The 20,239-nt window shown below is 53.2% G+C and overlaps 1 protein-coding gene across 1 annotated transcript in view; it reads left to right on the forward strand.

The window, feature by feature from the left end:
* The window catches only part of Magi2 (membrane associated guanylate kinase, WW and PDZ domain containing 2), a 1,438,642-nt gene that overhangs the window by 1,377,101 nt on the left and 41,302 nt on the right, over positions 1–20,239 (forward strand). Inside the window, 1 exon segment of the mRNA XM_032907059.1 lies at positions 12,447–12,585. Within this exon segment, the coding sequence (XP_032762950.1) occupies positions 12,447–12,585 (139 nt within the window).

Below are 20,239 nucleotides of genomic sequence, written 5' to 3' on the forward strand. Positions count from 1 at the left end.
CTCCATCTCCATCCTCATCCTCCACCCCTCCATCCCCCCTCCATCCTCCATCCTCCATCCTCCATCCTCCACCCCTCCATCCCTCCATCCTCCATCCTCCCTCCTCCATCCTCCAGCCCCCCACCTCCATCCTCCATCCTCCATCCCTCCATCCTCCATCCCTCCATCCCTCCTCCTCCATCCTCCATCCCCTCCATCCTCCATCCCCATCCTCCATCCTCCCCCTCGTCCCTCCCACCCTCCATCCTCCGTCCCTCCATCCCGTCCTCCATCCCTCCGTCCCCTCCGTCCCTCATCCTCCTCCTCCACCCTCACCCCTCCATCCCCTCAGTCCTCCCACCTCCCTCCCACCCTCCTCCATCCTCCATCCTCCATCACTCCTCTCCATCTCATCCCTCCCTCCTCCATCCCCTCCGTCTCCGTCCCTCACCTGTCCATCCCCTCGTCCTCCATCCTCCATCCTCCACCCCTCCCCCTCCATCCCCCTCCCCTCCACCCTCCCCCTCCACCTCCGTCCTCCACCCCTCCCTCCGTCCCCTCCATCCCCTCCTCCCCTCCTCCCTCCCTCCATCCTCCGTCCCTCCCACTGTCCCGTCATCCCTCGTCCCTCCATCCCTCCCGTCCCTCCATCCCCTCCCGTCCTCTCCTCCATCCTCATCCTCCTCCCCCCCCACCCCTCCATCCCTCCATCCTCCTCCACCCATCCCTGTCCCTCCATCCCTCCGTCCTCCTCCATCCCCTCCATCCCTCCGTCCCTCCACCCCTCCATCCCTCCATCCCTCCATCCCTCCATCCTCCATCCCTCCATCCCTCCATCCCTCATCCCCTCCCATCCCCCTCCATCCTCCATCCTCCATCCTCCATCCCCTCATCCCTCCATCCATCCCTCCCTCCCCCTCCCTCCATCCCTCCTCCCTCCATCCCTCCAGTCCCTCCGTCCCTCCATCCTCCGTCCCTCCCCCTCCATCCCTCAATCCTCCATCCTCCATCCTCCACCCCTCCATCCTCCATCCCATCCTCCTCCATCCTCCATCCTCCATCATCCCTCACCTCCATCCTCCATTCCCCATCCATCCTCCATCCTCCATCCTCCATCCTCCATCCATCCCCATCCCTCCATCCTCATCCTCCATCCCTCCATCTCCATCCTCCACCTCCCTCTCCATCCTCCATCCTCCATCCTCCTCCCTCCATCCCATCCATCCATCCTCCATCCTCCATCCTCATCCTCCATCCTCCATCCTCCATCCCTCCATCCTCCATCCTCCATCCCCATCCCTCCATCCTCCATCCCTCCATCCTCCATCCCCCATCCCCCCTCCATCCTCCATCCTCCATCCTCCATCCCTCCATCCTCCATCCTCCATCCATCCCTCCATCCCCTCCATCCCTCCCTCCATCCTCCATCCATCCCTCCATCCCCATCCTCCATCCCCATCCATCCTCCATCCTCCATCCTCCATCCCCCATCCCCCTCCATCCCCCTCCATCCCCATCCCCCATCCATCCCCATCCATCCCCTCCATCCCCTCCATCCTCCATCCCCTCCATCCCCATCCCTCCCCTCATCCTCCATCCTCCATCCTCCATCCCCTCCATCCTCCATCCTCATCCTCCATCCCCCAATCCATCCCCATCCTCATCCCCTCCATCCCCCTCCCCCATCCATCTCCCCCCCTCCATCCCTCCATCCTCCATCCCCATCCATCCCCATCCTCATCCATCCTCCACATCCCTCCATCCCCTCCATCCCCTCCATCCCCTCCATCCCCATCCTCCATCCATCCTCCCCCCCATCCCCTCCATCCCCTCCATCCCCTCCATCCCCCATCCATCCATCCTCCATCCCTCTCCATCCCCCTCCATCCCCCTCCATCCCCCTCCATCCCATCCTCCATCCCCTCCATCCCCCTCCATCCCCCTCCATCCCCCTCCATCCCCCTCCATCCCTCCATCCCCCTCCATCCTCCATCCCCTCCATCCCCTCCATCCCCTCCCATCCATCCCCTCCATCCCTCCATCCCCTCCATCCCCTCCATCCCCTCCATCCCTCCATCCCTCCATCCCCTCCATCCCTCCATCTCCATCCCCCATCCCCATCCCTCCATCCCCTCCATCCTCCATCCCTCCATCCTCCATCCCCTCCATCCCCCTCCATCCCCTCCATCCCCTCCATCCCCTCCATCCCCCATCCATCCCCTCCATCCCCCTCCATCCCCTCCATCTCCCTCCATCCCCTCCATCCCCTCCATCTCCCTCCATCCCCCCTCCATCCCCCCTCCATCCTCCATCCCCCCTCCATCCCCTCCATCCCCCTCCATCCCCCTCCATCCATCCCTCCATCCCCATCCCATCCCCTCCATCCATCCCCTCCATCCCTCCATCCCTCCATCCCCTCCATCCCCTCCATCCCCCCCTCCATCCCCCTCCATCCCCTCCATCCCCCCCCCCCCCCCCCCCTTCCAACCCCTCCATCCCCTCCATCCCCTCCATCCCCCTCCATCCCCTCCATCCCCTCCATCTCCTCCATCCCCTCCATCCCCCTCCATCCCCATCCATCCCCCTCCATCCCCATCCATCCCCTCCATCCTCCATCCCCCCTCCATCCCCTCCATCCCCATCCATCCCCTCCATCCCATCTCCATCCCTCCATCCCTCCATCCCCTCCATCCCCTCCATCCCCTCCATCCCCATCCATCCCCCTCCATCCCCTCCATCCCCTCCATCCCCCTCCATCCCCTCCATCCCTCCATCCCCCATCCTCCATCCCCCTCCATCCCCCTCCATCCCTCCATCCCTCCATCCCCTCCATCCCCTCCATCCCCTCCATCCCCTCCATCCCCTCCATCCCTCCATCCTCCATCCCCTCCATCCCCTCCATCCCCTCCATCCCCTCCATCCTCCATCCCTCCATCCCCTCCATCCTCCATCCATCCCATCCTCCCCTCCATCCATCCTCCCTCCATCCCCATCCTCCATCCTCCATCCCCCTCCATCCCCTCCATCCTCCCTCCATCCCTCCATCCCCATCCATCCCTCCATCCTCCCACCATCCCCTCCCTCCATCCCCCATCCCTCCCCTCCATCCCCTCCATCCTCCCTCCATCCCTCCCCCTCCATCCCCTCCCTCCATCCCCCCCTCCATCCCCCATCCTCCATCCCCTCCATCCCCCCCCTCCATCCCTCCATCCTCCATCCCCCCTTCCTCCCTCCTCCCTCCCCCCCCTCCCATCCCCCTCCTTCCCCCCCTCCTCCATCCCCATCCTCCATCCTCCATCCCCCCACCCTCCCTCCTCCCCCCTCCCTCCCTCCATCCCACCCCCCCCATCCCCCCCCCTTCCTCCATCCTCCATCCTCCATCCCTCCATCCCTCCATCCCTCCATCCTCCATCCTCCATCCTCCATCCTCCATCCCCCCTCCATCCCATCCCTCCATCCTCCCCTCCATCCCATCCTCCATCCTCCATCCTCCATCCTCCATCCCTCCTCATCCCTCCATCCCTCCATCCCTCCATCCTCCATCCTCCATCCCTCCATCCCTCCATCCCTCCATCCTCATCCCTCCATCCCTCCATCCCCTCCATCCCCATCCCTCCATCCTCCATCCTCCATCCCTCCATCCCCCATCCTCCATCCCTCCATCCTCCATCCTCCCCTCCATCCCTCCATCCTCCCGTCCCTCCATCCTCCCATCCCGTCCTCCATCCCTCCAATCCCCATCCTCCTCCATCCCCATCCTCCATCCCTCCATCCTCCCTCCATCCTCCATCCTCCCTCCTCCCTCCCTCCATCCCTCCATCCTCCATCCTCCATCCTCCATCCCCCCCTCCTCCATCCTCCACCCCCCATCCTCCACCCCTCCATCCCTCCATCCTCCATCCTCCATCCTCCATCCTCCATCCCCCTCCATCCCCTCCATCCTCCATCCTCCATCCTCCATCCCTCCATCCCTCCTCCATCCTCCATCCCCCTCCATCCTCCATCCCTCCCTCCATCCCTCCATCCTCCATCCTCCATCCTCCATCCTCCATCCCCATCCCCATCCCATCCTCCATCCTCCATCCCCATCCATCCTCCATCCATCCCTCCCTCCGTCCCATCCCTCCATCCTCCATCCTCCATCCTCCATCCTCCATCCTCATCCTCCATCCCCTCCATCCTCCATCCTCCATCCCTCCCTCCATCCCCATCCTCATCCTCCATCCATCCTCCATCCCCTCCATCCTCCATCCTCCATCCCATCCTCCATCCTCCATCCTCCATCCTCCATCCTCCATCCCTCCATCCTCCATCCTCCATCCCTCCATCCTCCATCCTCCATCCCTCCATCCTCCATCCCTCCATCCCTCCATCCTCCATCCTCCATCCCCATCCTCCATCCTCCATCCCCCTCCATCCTCCATCCCTCCATCCTCCATCCCTCCATCCTCCATCCCTCCATCCCATCCTCCATCCTCCATCCCTCCATCCTCCATCCTCCATCCTCCATCCTCCATCCTCCATCCTCCCTCCTCCATCCTCCATCCCTCCATCCCTCCATCCTCCATCCTCCATCCTCCATCCCTCCCTCCATCCTCCATCCTCCATCCTCCATCCCTCCATCCTCCATCCTCCATCCTCCATCCTCCATCCTCCATCCTCCATCCCTCCATCCTCCATCCCTCCATCCTCCATCCCTCCATCCCTCCATCCTCCATCCTCCATCCCCATCCCTCCATCCCTCCATCCCTCCCTTCCCCCCTCCATCCCTTCCTCCATCCATCCTCCATCCTCCATCCCTCCGTCCCTCAATCCCTCCATCCCTCCGTCCCTCCATCCTCCATCCTCCATCCTCCATCCTCCATCCATCCTCCCCCTCCATCCCCTCCATCCTCCATCCTCCATCCTCCATCCCTCCATCCCCATCCATCCCCATCCATCCTCCATCCCTCCATCCTCCATCCTCCATCCTCCACCCCTCCATCCTCCGTCCCCGTCCCTCCATCCTCCATCCTCCATCCCTCCATCCCATCCATCCCTCCATCCTCCATCCCTCCATCCCCTCATCCTCCATCCCTCCATCCCCATCCCCATCCATCCTCCATCCTCCATCCCTCCATCCTCCATCCTCCATCCCTCCATCCTCCATCCTCCATCCTCCATCCTCCATCCTCCATCCTCCATCCCTCCATCCTCCATCCCTCCATCCTCCATCCTCCATCCTCCATCCCCATCCCCTCCATCCTCCATCCTCCATCCTCCATCCTCCATCCTCCATCCTCCATCCTCCATCCTCCATCCTCCATCCTCCATCCTCCACCCCTCCATCCTCCATCCTCCATCCTCCATCCTCCATCCTCCATCCCCCCATCCTCCATCCTCCATCCCTCCATCCTCCATCCTCCATCCTCCATCCTCCATCCTCCATCCTCCATCCTCCATCCTCCATCCTCCATCCTCCATCCTCCATCCCTCCATCCCTCCATCCTCCATCCTCCATCCTCCATCCTCCATCCCCATCCCTCCATCCTCCATCCTCCATCCCTCCATCCCTCCATCCTCCATCCCTCCATCCATCCCCATCCATCCTCCATCCTCCATCCCTCCATCCTCCATCCCTCCATCCTCCATCCTCCATCCTCCATCCTCCATCCCTCCATCCTCCATCCTCCATCCCTCCATCCCTCCATCCCTCCATCCTCCATCCTCCATCCTCCATCCTCCCCCCCTCCATCCCCCCCTCCATCCCTCCATCCATCCACCCACCCACCATCCCCCCATCCCCCCCCCCCCCCACCCACCCTCCATCCCCCCATCCATCCCTCCATCCTCCATCCATCCATCCCCCTCCATCCCTCCATCCTCCATCCTCCATCCTCCATCCCTCCATCCTCCATCCTCCATCCTCCATCCCCTCCTCCCTCCATCCTCCATCCCTCCATCCTCCATCCTCCATCCTCGTCCCATCCCCTCCATCCTCCATCCCCATCCATCCTCCATCCCTCCGTCCCTCCGTCCCTCCGTCCCTCCATCCTCCATCCTCCATCCCCCCATCCTCCATCCCTCCATCCTCCATCCTCCATCCTCCATCCTCCATCCTCCATCCCTCCATCCTCCATCCTCCATCCTCCATCCTCCACCCCTCCATCCTCCATCCTCCATCCTCCATCCTCCATCCTCCATCCTCCATCCTCCATCCTCCCTCCATCCTCCATCCTCCATCCTCCATCCCCCCCCCCCCCATCCTCCCTCCCTCCGTCCCTCCATCCCCCCTCCCTCCATCCTCCATCCTCCCCTCCATCCTCCACCCTCCATCCTCCATCCTCCATCCTCCATCCTCCATCCTCCATCCTCCATCCCCATCCTCCATCCCCCTCCATCCCCATCCATCCCTCCATCCCCATCCTCATCCCCATCCCTCCATCCCTCCATCCTCCATCCCTCCATCCTCCATCCCTCCATCCCCTCAAGTCCTCCATCCTCCATCCTCCATCCATCCTCCATCCTCCATCCTCCATCCTCCATCCCTCCATCCTCCATCCTCCATCCTCCACCCCTCCATCCCTCCATCCCTCCATCCCTCCATCCTCCATCCTCCATCCCCCATCCATCCTCCATCCTCCATCCATCCCCATCCATCCATCCCTCATCCCTCCATCCTCCATCCCTCCATCCCCTCCATCCCTCCCTCATCCCTCCATCCTCCATCCCTCCATCCCCTCCATCCCCCATCCATCCTCCATCCTCCATCCCTCCATCCATCCTCCATCCTCCCATCCATCCCTCCATCCCTCCATCCCTCCATCCCTCCATCCCTCCATCCTCCATCCCTCCACCCCTCCATCCCTCCATCCATTCATCCATCCATCCCTCCATCCCTCCATCCCTCCATCCCTCCATCCCTCCATCCTCCATCCCTCCATCCCTCCGTCTCCTCCTTCTCCCTTGCTTGCCCCTCCTCTTCACCACCTGAGCTCTGGAATACAGTATTTTGAAAATTCTCTAAGCACATGTGGCGGTCTTTAAAGTTTCGTTTCCGTCAGGAATCTCCGTTGAAGATAGCTCTACAGTGGGGCAAATAGGGGAAAAGAATGTAGACACTGAGTCCTTTCTTCTTCCTGAAAGACTGTGAGCCTCGTATTAATTTCCCATCCCGTGAAACAGGAAAATGGTGCCTTGGAGCCACACTAGAAATGGAAGTGAAGGTAAAGAGGTCGGGAAATAAGGAGAGATCGTGCCAGCAAGTCCAACACTTTATACACACGTGTGGCAGATGAAAGTGGATGAGGTCACATCCCACTTTTACTTAGAGAGTTCCAGTTAAAATGATTACACATGCAACTGATTTGGAACGAAAATGGAAAGTCAACCTTGCTGTCATTCATGCTGGCACAGGGAGAGACAGGAATCTCCATGCTGGACTGCTCCTTCTCTTGACCCAGCTCCAAATGAGCTGGTCTGTTTTTCGAGGTACCCGACCACAGTGTGTGACTATGAACAAAATGATTCCATTCTATTACCTAAACATGTTTTTTTCCTAAATTTAGTAATATCTTGAGTATTCTTGTTGCTCCTGATGGGGAAGGAAATCAGGGTCTGGAGGGAAATCTCAGTAAAGCATTACGGCTACCGCACGAGCATGAGGCCTGATTTCAGATCCCCAATGCCAATGAAAACAGTTCAGGCCCGGCAGCATACACCTGTCATCCCAGTGCCAAAGAGGCAGAAACAGGATTCCTGGGGGTTCCCGGCCAGCCAGCCTAGCCAAATTGATGAACTCCAGGTTCAGTGAGAGACCCTATCTCAAAAATTAAGAGGAGCAAGTGAGGAAGACCTCTACACACGTGGACATAAACCACATGCGACACCAACACACATACAGGGGACGGGGTCAGCAGGCGATCTCTCACCCATCCCCTGGAACACAGAGATGTGGGAGATTCTGAAATCTGCTTAGATGGAGACACAGGAACCTTGACTGAAGTGGTAGCAGCCCGGTTCTCTTCTTCCTTTGATTGGACCCTACACTGGAATTGACCCCAGACTCCCACAAACTCTGACGATACTACCAGGTCTCCCCTGAAGCTCCCAGGGACACTTACCCAACCGTGTGCAGCTCCTGGAGCCTGTGCTTCTCCACTTGACACACGGTTTGCCAAAGCCCTCCTCTCCCACACTGCTGTCCACAAAAGGGGAAAACACAACTAAACACAGCAGAGGAGACGTTCGTGGTCGAAGCCTTGCTATATTCGCGTATAGGCCAGAATGCCAAGGGCACGCCCAACACACCTTTCACCCTTCTTCTCACACATGATTCTGAGTCAAACCCTCGGCCTCAAGGCAACGGCATCAGATACTTAAAGTTGACTGCCAGGTTTTGATTTTGGAATCCATTCTCAAGATGAGGCACTGGAAACACTTCATTCACCAGTACACATTGTGCCTCACGACAGTTTCTCAGTTCAAAGGCCCCAGTCCCCCATCATTAGCCCCTGTACTGTGTCCCCAAAACCTCCTAGGATTGATGCCATCTCAGAGTGCAGGCAATTAAAGAATCGGAGAATTAAAAAGAAGGAAAGAAGTGTTACCAGAAATCTAGGGAGTCCCAACAAAGCCATCGCTTTACTCTAGAGAGACCAGGAGACCCCTCTTAAGGCCCGAGACTCATTAATGAGAGAATCGGAGAACAAGCTCAAAGGCAAGATGGAGAACAAATAAGACTCAAACAGCAGCTTGAAGACAATTTCATTAGTTTTTAAAAGAAACATCCTCAACCCACCCCACCCACCCACCACCCACCACCCCCCACTCCCAGGGAAGGCAAGGTGTGAGTTGGGCGCTACAGAAGAGGAACTGGCACAGAGGTCAGCCACACAAGGGGGCTGAGCGTTAAAGAGTTTAAAACTATACTTAGGTTCTGACCAGCATTCAAAAGAAAAGTACAGAATGGGGGTAGGGGAAATAGGTGGAGGAGGAGGAAGAAATAAGTCATGCCTTTCTAAGGAAAGCCCGGCAGAACCAGCCAAGCCTCGTGGCTGTTTATAGAGACTGCGCTGGAGGTGGGTGGGTATTCTGGGGATGAAAGGTGTATTATCTCAGGGCGAACCTGCCTTCTAAGGAGAGGTTTCCAAGACCTATTCCTGACCTGCCCCCACTGGATTAACGTTAAGGAAGGAGACCAGGGCGTGTCTCCTCCTAAAGGAAGTGTCTCGCTTGGACTTGGGTGGATAATGTGACAGCCCTTGGCTCACCATATCAACCTCCTGTCTTCCCAGTCCACTCAGGGAAACATCTAATTACCAGCCTGCTTCCCTATCACCTTAGTCTCTGCTTAAAAGTGCTCAGTGCCCCACTGATTCCTTTAAAGCAAACCCTAAATCCCTAAGCGGTACAGCGAACATTCCCGAGAAGTGGAATGCTCTCAGATACTCAGGTCTCATATAAGATGCTCTCATCTAGAATGCATTATTCCACCTTCATCTGGGCAGCCTCTCTTAACGTGTCAAAAGTCAGGTGAGATGTTGCCACCACCAAGCAGTCCCTCCCGGCAGCCTATACCACCATTCTGGGGTCGATCTCTCTCCACTCCCTTAGCAGTTTACGGATACAAGTGCCATAGTCAAGACCCAGTGAATACTGCCATCTTGACACACTTTCTCCTTCAACCAGACAAGAACATACTGCAAATAGAAACTGCAACGTTTGTCTCCGTATCAGCGGACTCCCCGGCACATAGTAAGTGTTCATTAAAAACTGCTTACTGAATGAAGACACTCGGAGTCTTGCGGGAAGGATACTTACAAACCTCCAACAGAGGGAGAGCCATGACTAATGAACAGCCTAGAAACCTCTGCACGAGGAGACTGACGGTACCCCAGAGAGAAGGTGTTTCAGTTGGGCTCAAGACGTGCTGGCCTGTGAGAAAGAGAAGGTGAAGAGAACCTTGACGTCTCGGTCAGCATAACGCTCTTCCCTTAGGAAGACTGTGCTGAGAGCCGGAGTGGAGAGGGGTCGGAGAACACCACACAGACGCAGGTACAGGCAGAACTGAGCTGGAATCCCACCGGACGCAGAAGAGAGTTGGAACAGTGGTTTTTAAAAGGAGTCTTGGAGCTGGAGAGATGGCTCAGCAGTTAAGAGCACTTACTGCTCCTGCACTGGACCATACTTCAGTACCCAGGACCCAAGCACAACCAATGCTCTCTTCCGTCTTCAACAGATACCACACATGCATGGCACACACATACACTCAGAATGAAATCATAATAAACTCTAATTCTTTTTTTTTTTTTTTTTTTTTGGTTTTTTTTTTCGGAGCTAGGGACCGAACCCAGGGCCTTGCGCTTCCTAGGTAAGCGCTCTACCACTGAGCTAAATCCCCAGCCCCATAAACTCTAATTCTTAAGCAGGCCAGCATGGCCCCACACTTCTGGCTTACATAAACGCTACCTGTAAAGGGTAGCACCAGTGGGAGCACAGCTCCACAATGTCGCCCTCTTAAAGAACGCAACTCGAGCAAACCCAGGATTCTTGGCTTCAGAGAAGAACTTCAGGATGAACCAGTGGGAAGCAGAGTTGGGGGATTTTTAAAATGGAAAGGCGCTCAGAGGAAGCTTCGAGAACACCAGAGAGTATGGATACAGGCTTCTCAGAGAAGAGGGACAGTTTGTTAAATGGCATTTTGGGCATAGATTTTAAGCAAGGGGCTTAAGAGGGAGATGCTAAAGGGAGACGAAACATACAGTAGTGTGGGTGTGGCCATCTCAAGGGAGAGTCCAGTTAAGTGTCTTAGCTGTTGACAGGCACCCTCGTCTCCTTCCTTTATGTTAATCCACTGGGGCAGGTCAGGAATAGGTCTTGGAAACCTCTCCTTAGAAGGCAGGTTCGCCCTGAGATAATACAGGAAAAGGTGACAGTTAAGGAAACATGAAAAGAGACTGTCTTCGTTAGCATCACCATTGCTGGGCTGGACACCATGACCAAAGCAACCTAGGGTTTACCTGGCCTACAGTTCCATACTCATATCAAAGGAAGCCATTACGGGGAACTCAGGGCAGGAACCTGGAGGAAGGAGCCGATGCAGAGGCCACGGAGGAGTGCTGCTTACTGACTCACACAGGCATTTCCTCAGCTGGGCTTCCTTTCGGGTAACTCCAGCTGTAAGCTGGCCTAACGCTAGCCAGCAGACATTAACTTTCAGTTTAGTGAAAGTTAGTCTTGTGAGTTATCCTTTGTGATACGGATGCCACGGAACCGTCGTCCTCTTCCGCTGCCTCAAACCTGTGCCACCAAAGGCCACCAAGCACACGAAGGGAATGACACTGTGACAGCAAGTAGCCGCTCTCTCCGCCTGCTCTACACACTCGGCTGTAGATTTTTCTCTCCTTTATAGATACCAATTAGAGCGAGATCTTCTTTGTTTGAGAAAGCACCTATGCCAGGTGGTGATGGCACAGGCCTTAATCCCAGCACTTGGGAGACAGAGGCAATCGGGTCAAGGCCAGCCTGGTCTACAGAACAAGTTCCAGGACAGCAGGGCTACACACAGAAACCTGAGAGAGAGAGAGAGAGAGAGAGAGAGAGAGAGAGAGAGAGAGAGAGAGAGAGAGAGAGATCTATAATATTTTTTTTTTTTTTTTGCAAAGCAACTCATTATCTTTTCCCTGGCTAATTTGTCTTAAGTAATTTGCTCTGAAATTCAATATCTTTTAATTCAACGGCCCCTGGCAATCATGGTCCTCTGGGAGTTACATAATATGTTTGTGGTCCAAGCTCTTTACATCCTAATATCTATTCACGAAAGCCAAGCAGGAACTGCTTGTGGAGCACAGACACATTTTCCACAGTTCCAGAGGGGACGATGCTTCGCCAAACATCTTTTGGCAACCAGGTGTGAGCGTGCAAACATTTTCGCAAGGGCATCAGTCATGTGTAGAGAGCAGAGGATCTCATTCTCAATTCAGGGACCAGAGATAGAGAACTCATCACCGAACCGGAATACCAACTAACCACTGCTAACCAAGAAGGGAAGACTGCAGTAAGCACCCAGGGAAATGCCAACGGTGCATAGCAAAACCTTCGCAGAGAAGCACAGAGACTAACCACTTCACCCAATGTGCTAAACAGACACCGCACAAAGCCAAAAACTGACAGTGAGACCAACGGCAAAGCCTTTGAATATTTACTTCTCCATTCAAACAAAGCCGCCTCCAGGATAATTTGAATTGTACTATCAGATCTATTTTCCCTTTTTTTTTTTTAATGCCCAGTATTCCAACTAAGGTCTCTGCCATCCCAGCTAGTTACAAGTGGGACAGCCTCTGATCAAGCTAGTCCAATTCGGGGGGTAGCCAGGGTGAGGCTCTTCAGAGAGCCAGACAAGCTCTGGTGCTCTTTGGAAACGGGACACTACTCGAATAGCTGGACCTACAGAGCCGTCTTTCCCTGACTTCCTCTTTCTTTGGCAGGTGGGAGATCAGATCATCGAAATAAATGGGGAAAGCACACGAGACATGACCCACGCCAGAGCAATAGAACTCATCAAGTCTGGAGGAAGAAGAGTGCGGTTGCTGCTGAAACGAGGCACGGGGCAGGTCCCGGAGTATGGTGCGTTTCGCGTTTTCCTTCATCCGTGTTGAGCTTTCTCTGTGTGTTATAAACATATACTGTATCTGCGGGCTGTCGCTACAGAGAAGGTATTTACTGTCAGTAGATGAATAAGCACACATGCTGACTTAAGCCCGACACGTGTCTGCACGTGTGTGCAAACCCCTTCTCTAGCTCGTGAAACTAGGCGATGTTTAAGGTAGCAAGCGTGTGGGCTCACAGGGCATCTCTGAGCGTGTGTGGGAGAGCCGGCACCACTTACACGTGGGAACCTTTATAATTTGACTGGTAGTGCTCTGTTCATTTGAGTCTGCAGTAATTTACCAATTTTTCTCTAAAATCCACACATGCTTTAGGCCGCCCTATAGGATTAGTAAAGTAGGCCAGGGGACGAGCCAGATCCAGTCTTCAGGATGTGGAGTTTAAAATGCTAACTTCAGCTCATTCCGTGGCTGCATTTCCCTGGCATTTAGAGCTTGTTCAAAAAAAAAAAAATTTCATTCCTATGAAGTTTTAGTATGCTTTTGAGGAAGGTTTTTTCATTATTATTTTTTTCTATAAAACAAAACATTTGATTGGAGGCTTACTAAAAGTTCATTAGCATCATGTCAGGGTCATGGCGGAAGCACGGCAGCACTCATGGCCCTGGAGCAGTAGCTGAGAGCTACGTTCTAATCTGCAGGCAGAGGTAGTAGGTGGGGAGGGAGGGAGAGAGAGAGAGAGAGATAGACAGACAGACAGACAGACAGACAGACAGACAAAGACAGACACAGACACAGAGACAGAGACAGAGAGAGACAGAGAACTCTCACCTGGGTTGAGGACAGCTTTAAAGTACACTTTTAAATCATAGTTTGACTTCAAGAGTCTTTAAAGTGTTGTTTCCCACAAGCCTGTTCCAGGCATCACCAACAGTGTAGACAGTGAAGCTGACACAGCTGAGCAGGTCTTACATGAAAACCTCAAACCCCGAGCTAGACTTTAAAAATATTTTCAGGGCCTAGGGACATGGCTCAGTGTAACACACACTGGCCCTGGGCTCTATCCCTACCTAGCACCTTAAGAAACAAAATAGAAACGTTTTTCCAGGGAGTGTTGGAGACAGGCAGCAGTGAGGAGAAACACTGAATACTCTTCAGGGTATCAGCAAGAGCTAACTGCAGGCCCCCGGGGATCCCTTCCCATCTGCCAGCTACATGAAGTCATTCACCTTCACCCCCACCCCATTTCCTACCCAGAAAACATTCTAAAACATATCTTTCCCTTTCGAATAATGCTGTCTGTATATGCTTTCTAAACAACTACTAGCGCCTCCTTGTTACTAAGGCAGATCAGAGCTCTGAACTCAGCTAAAACCTCAACATTCAAAGACCCTCGGAGACACCCCTGTGTCTTTGAAGGTCCTCACATAAAGGGCTTTGTGGCCCTTGTGGTCAGTAGGGAAAAAAGCTCCCTGTGGTTCTGCGGGGCCAGCTCTGTGCCCAAGGAATCACTTCATTCCACCCACGAGACTTGGATCTAATAAACTACTCTTAAGCATTGATATCAGCAATGAGCACAGACTTGATCAATGAGGCCGACATCAATCCCTTTGTGAAGGACCTAAACGCCTAGAATAGGATGGCATTATAGATCCCAGAGCATCATCTCATCCAACAATACCTAAGGCACCTGTGAAATCTGTCACTTGTAAAAACAAACCTTATCTTAAAGGTGTGTATCACTCCACCGCAAGACTTGACTGTCACCTAGCAAGGAATTTCAAAGTTTCCACCACTCTTAATACTCAAGGGGATCTTCTTAAAGTTACTCAGCCCTGCTTCTCTGCCCTCCACCTCTTGCTCTTTTTAGAATCAGTTTGATCCATACTTTAAACACCTAACAACACACTGGCTGCTTATGTACAGGGAGAAGTTAAAACAACTCTGCTTCAAATTCATGCACTGTCCCTCAATTCTACTTGTGAAACACACACACCACACACACACACACACACACACACACACACACACACACACACACACACACTTTGGAACAAGACAGATACCCAAGACCCTGTCAACATTTTTTCATTCTTAAGATCACCCAAAAAGAGCTGGCTCAGTTCAATTCTCAAAGCAGTCGACACTGAGTATCTCTTAAACATCTAGGCACCCTTTGGAGGGTCTCCATATCGACATTATGCGCTGCTGTAGTATTACACATTTTGCTCTCAGTGAATATTTTTCCTAAATTAAGCATCCAGTTACACGTGCCCATGATGTCGGCACTCCCTAGCTTGTAAGACACGGACCTTGTAAAGTTACTTTAGAGATAACGAAAGGAAAGAAGAATGGGGTGAAGCCACACCCATTGGGGAAGTAGAGGAACAGACAGAAGCTCAGCGGACCCTAGCCCTTCAGGAACGGTACGCTTAACCATGAGCCTCTGGGGCTGAGGAGTCAGGAAGACAGAATCACTTCTGTTTCTTTGATGACAATGCCACCCAGTGGTCTTTCTAGAATTTCATAGCAACCAATGGCAGGACTCAGAGGTTCCCCGGGTGACTCCTTCACCCAGAGATTTGCTAGGAGAGCTTCCGAGACATAGATTACAACTACAGGGACACACAGCAGTCATTCGGGACAGATTCAGGCAGGTTCTGGAAGGCATCAACATCCAGACACCCTCTTATGCTCACGCTTGATCTTCAGATGCGTCACCAGATCGTACTTTGCCCCAAGCAACAAAACATAGCTGTGAACTGGGGGAATCCATGAGCATCTCAGTACGCATGATTTTCACTGGGGCTGGTGGTGCAGGCACCCCCTGCCCAGCACATCCCAAAATTCTAGCCTCCTGGAAGGAAGGCAGATGTTGAATACAATGTTGACATTTGTATCAGCCGTTTAAGGGAAACATGGAAGCTCGGCTCTCAGCACAGAACCCACGCTATTAGCATAGCAGATGATTTACGGCCATGTTGCCAGCATACACCCACCCTCGTGAGCTGGCGTTTCTAAGCAGCGTGGTCCCCGGCCTGCTGCGTTAACTCTGCTCTGCATCAGGAGCAGACCAGAGACACGGCTACGTTCACCACTGCATAAATGACCCCAATACACACACAGTGTCTGTGGCCAAGGAATAGCGCCTCCAGCCTCAGTGTGAAACAGGCTGTATCGTGAAACCCATTCGTTGTTGTTGTTGCTCAAGATAAACCAGAATGCATTTTTTTTTTAAATAAAACGCTCCTGAGAACAAGATATCGGCAATAAGTAATAACATAAGAAACTGCTTGCATTCGCCAAGAGATAGCGTCCGGAACATAATCTACTTCGTCCAGCAAAGGGCTAATCACAGGAAAATGACATTTCTTTTCTTGTCGAGTATTAATATAAGCCTGTGTGCTTCCTTTGTTTGCTTTTCAAGATCCTAAACTTGGCCCACTCCTTAAGAGATCATCGAAAGGAGATATCATGGTCCCACCGAGGCATACTTAACCTCTCAGGGACCCCCCACCCCCGGGGATTAAGCTGGCCTAGGAAACAGTCGATGAGGATGAAGCGGTCTAGCTGACCGTGGGGGCCAAGTTTTAAGTCATTCCGCCCATGCTCCTTCTGCTGCTTACAGATCAGCTTTGAAATGGAACCCTTATCTGGACTTGGGGAGCTGTCAAGGAGAAGCCCATCTCAGTCAAGAGAAGTACAGAGGCAGAGCTCTGAGTTCTTAGGGGGATCTGTGACAGAGAGATAAATGCAGGTACAATGGAGAGGAGAGAGAAAAAAAACCCAGCAAGAGCGACGTGTCAGATCACTGATGAAGCAAGATCGCCGTGACTCCAAGGGAACAGAGGAAGGAATAAACTTTCCGCAGAGAAGCCAGCCATAATTACCAGAAGGCTGGTGGCCAGGCGAGGAATAAGTAAGGCACCAGGAGCAGCGACCGGGTCGTGGCTGACACAGGCTATGGAGCAGCTGCAGAGGGAGTCAGAAAATGATGAGGGCTTTGAAGGAGAAGTTGCTCTCACAGTCAAGTCCTTGAAAGGGGAACGCAGGAGACAGGCACTCCAAGCGCAGTCCCCTGGATAAGAATTTGTTGATTATAAACCGAGCGGAAAGTGTGAACACCTCATCCCTTGACATGCCTCTCAGCCGCTGGCAGGAATAAAGACGCTTCCCCCCACCCACTCAGAGGGCAAAGAAGAGCACCCAACTCGGGTCCTTGGCGGGCTCGGGGAGCCGCTATTGAAATTAAACCTAAAGAGGGTAGGGGAAGAAGACTGCTCGCCTAGGCTGTAAAACTGCCCAGGAATAAATTAAACAAATTAACTCCCTGCCTTGAAGTACAGGTGGCCTTCATTAACATTCAAGGCCGGAATACGAAGTGGCATCCCACCCAGCCAGATCCCAGATTTGTGTCCTTGGATTTAAAAAAAAAATCCCAGAATGTCTCACAGCGGAAGTGGAACATTTCCCTCTGGTATATTTGCTGTTCCCAGTGAGTCAAACACACGTTTCCGAGGGTGGTGGTGGTCGGCACCCTGCCGCGCTCACTCCCCCAGGGAACAAGAGGGAAGCTCTCTATGGGCAGAACGCTGAAGTAGGTCCAGACGCCAGTGCGAGGCAGGGCAAGCTGGAGGAGGCCACGCAGGACTTTATATCTTTTAAAATTGTGTTTTGACTAAATTGTAGAGCCTTGGTAAATAAAGTGGGTGCGTTTTACAGGTGTTATGAAACTGCTCTAAGGAAAGGAGAGAATCCATTTATGACAGTTAGCTGCCCCTGAAGAAATGAATTGTAAAATCTCCCTGTAGCCAATAATTACAATGACTTATGACAATCAAATCAGAAGACCCTGTCCTGCAGAATCTGTCTACTCATTTGCTTACTCTTCTAATGAGATATATATAGATATAGATATAGATATATAAGATATATATAGACACATATACAAAAAATATAAGCATATCTTCATAGTCTTACTTGTAGTTATTTGCCCAGCAATCCCTTGCACTCCCTAACCAAAAATGAACTCCAGGTACTGCACGTGAGACAGATCCTGGAATGACATCATTGGCTGACATTCCATCAATCAAACTTTACTGAGCACCTACTATGTGCACAGCCCTTTGTAGGCACTGAGGGTGAGATGCGAGGCTGCCCTCTGGGAGCTGTGAGGGCACATGTAAAGGCTGTCTCTCACCGAGTGGCCGCTGAAGAAACGGCCCAGGAGAATCTGTTCTCAGGAAGGAAAAAAGAAAAACTAAAATAGGCTTATTAATTATTCATAGAACTTAATAAGCACTTCTAGAGCATTAGGGATTCTTGAGAGCACTTGGCCTCTTTGGTCTGCTAAGCATTTCCCTTGTAATAGTCCTGCTAATAACTTGTACTTTCTCTGAAGGAAGGCCTTGCTGAGTCTGGGTGAACCTCCTCCCAGACCTGATGTGAATTACCAATTCCAAGCTAGCGAGCCCGAGTTGATCCAGTCCTCACAGTTCTGTGGCTATCAGCCGGGCCAGGAACCCCCAAAACTGTTACCGGGTGCTGGGCTTCAGTGTGTTCTCCCACCCCATAATGAGAGACGGTAGGAGAGCCATCGCTTCCCCTACCACACCAAGGTGGCTCTCTCTGGAGCCGTGCGTGCGTGCGTGCGCGGCTCCGATGCCTTGGCACGGTTCACCTGCCTTTTCAATAGGGCAAAGGGTGACTTGCCTCGGTAATAAATTCTCAAATCTAATTTCATCCTCTGGTGTCCGCGGCTGAGCGTATCCTCTTTCCCCATGGGCACCTCCACAAATCACTCAGGAGCACCTCATGCTGAGTAAGAGGAAATGATAAAGCACCCGAAGATGGCCTCACTCTGCATCCTTGAGGCCGTCCCTGGGATGTACGGACGACACACGCCAGCACCATCTGCAAGTCCCACGTGTTAGACCACATACGCAGTAAAAGAAAAAAAAGTGGGGGTGGGGAGCATTTAGCCTCCCTGCAGTCCCAAATCCATCCATTTTGAAAAGTCAATGTGCCAAGGGGTATCTTTGCCAAGCCCCTTTAAGAAGAATCCCCACAGGTATGTCAGAAAAGCTAAAGCTTGCCCCTGCCCAGCACCCCACCCAGAAGAGCTCGCTTGAGGGTCCTTGCCTCCGCATAAAGCCGAGCCTGAAGGCGGAAGTCCAAGAGCAGAGGCAGCTCAGGGGAAACACTGTGGACACCGAGATGTGTGCCGGGCCTCGGGGAGGCGCCCAGTTCCACACGATGTTTCTTACGTGCCAGGGAACTGGAGGTAGGAAGAGAAGACGACAAGCAAGACCAAGACAGAGGTCGAGAAAACCCCCTGCTTGCTGATAGGAGGCAAAAAGGAACTTCCTTAGGAGTAATGAAGCCATAATGGCCCTAGGTTAGAATCCTGCTACTCTGGAGGCGGAGACAGGAGAACAAGTCAAGGCCCAGCAGGCTATAAAGCAGGAGGCCAGCATGAACACCTCGGGGAGACCCTGTCTCAAAACGGAAATGAGGGAAATTTAAGGTTATAGTGCCTTGGGAGAGCACTATGTGAAGTCTTGGGTTCCCTCCTCAGCACTGTACACACACACACACACACACACACACACACACACACGCGCGCACGCACACGCACACACACGTGCACACACATACACGAGATTTTCCTCTTACTGTTGTTTTGTTGTCAATCTGAGAGTGGTCTCCATTCTGTGTGTGAAGACGCTGGTGTTGTGGCTCACAGCCTGAGAGGGCTGATTCCAGACGCTTCCAAACCCCTGAGCTACACGGGTCAAGAAGTTGGCGCCACACACCAAAGCTGTCTGGTTTTCTCTTGTCCAGAAATAGAGACACTGCAGAAAAGGTTTTGATCCTCATAAAGGAATTTGCCAGCATAGATCTGCTATCCCAGTGATCAAGGCAAAGCCAGCAGAGCAAAGCCAGTATCTTAAGACACATTCATGGTAGGTCTAGCCTCTACCAACCAGCAAACACAGTAATAATTTTTCCTAGACATTCAAAGCATGTCTTCAAAAGCACCTGCACTAGTTTCCCAGAAACCTGGCAGAGGCCATTTTTAAACCAGAATACTGTGAGTTCTAGTCTCTCTCTCTCTCTCTCTCCTCTCTCTCTGTGTGTGTATTGGGGGGGGGGGGTTGCCCAAAAGAGAACACTCAATATCCTGATCTACCTTACTTTTGAGAGCAAGATCTCTCATCGACTTTGACCTAGGCTGGCAGCCCACAAGCCCCAGTGATGTTCCTGTCTCCCCAATACACCGTGCAGGGGGAGAGTGTGGGGTGGGGGGAGAGTGTGGTGTGGAGTGTTACAGGCACTGGAGAGGTGTGCCTAGCTTTTTACCTGGGAGCCAGGATCCGAACTCAGTCTTTACTCTTACTGGGCAAGTGCTCTCGCCCACTGGTATCTCCCTCCAGCCCCGAGACTTAACCTTTTACTTCATTTGTTCTTGATTCAGGGTCTCATATATCCCAAGCGGGCCTTGAACTCACTGTACGGGCAAAGATGACCTTGAACTTCTGACCTTTCTGCCTCTCCCTCCTAAATGCCGAGTTTCTAAGTACGAACCACCACACCCGTTTATGTAGTTTGGGAGAGCAGACCCAGAGATTTACATGTAACCCAGGAAATTCCACCAAGTGAGATGCATACCT

This window comes from Rattus rattus, chromosome 6 (assembly GCF_011064425.1).
Source record: "Rattus rattus isolate New Zealand chromosome 6, Rrattus_CSIRO_v1, whole genome shotgun sequence".
In the NCBI taxonomy this organism is placed as follows: domain Eukaryota; kingdom Metazoa; phylum Chordata; class Mammalia; order Rodentia; family Muridae; genus Rattus; species Rattus rattus.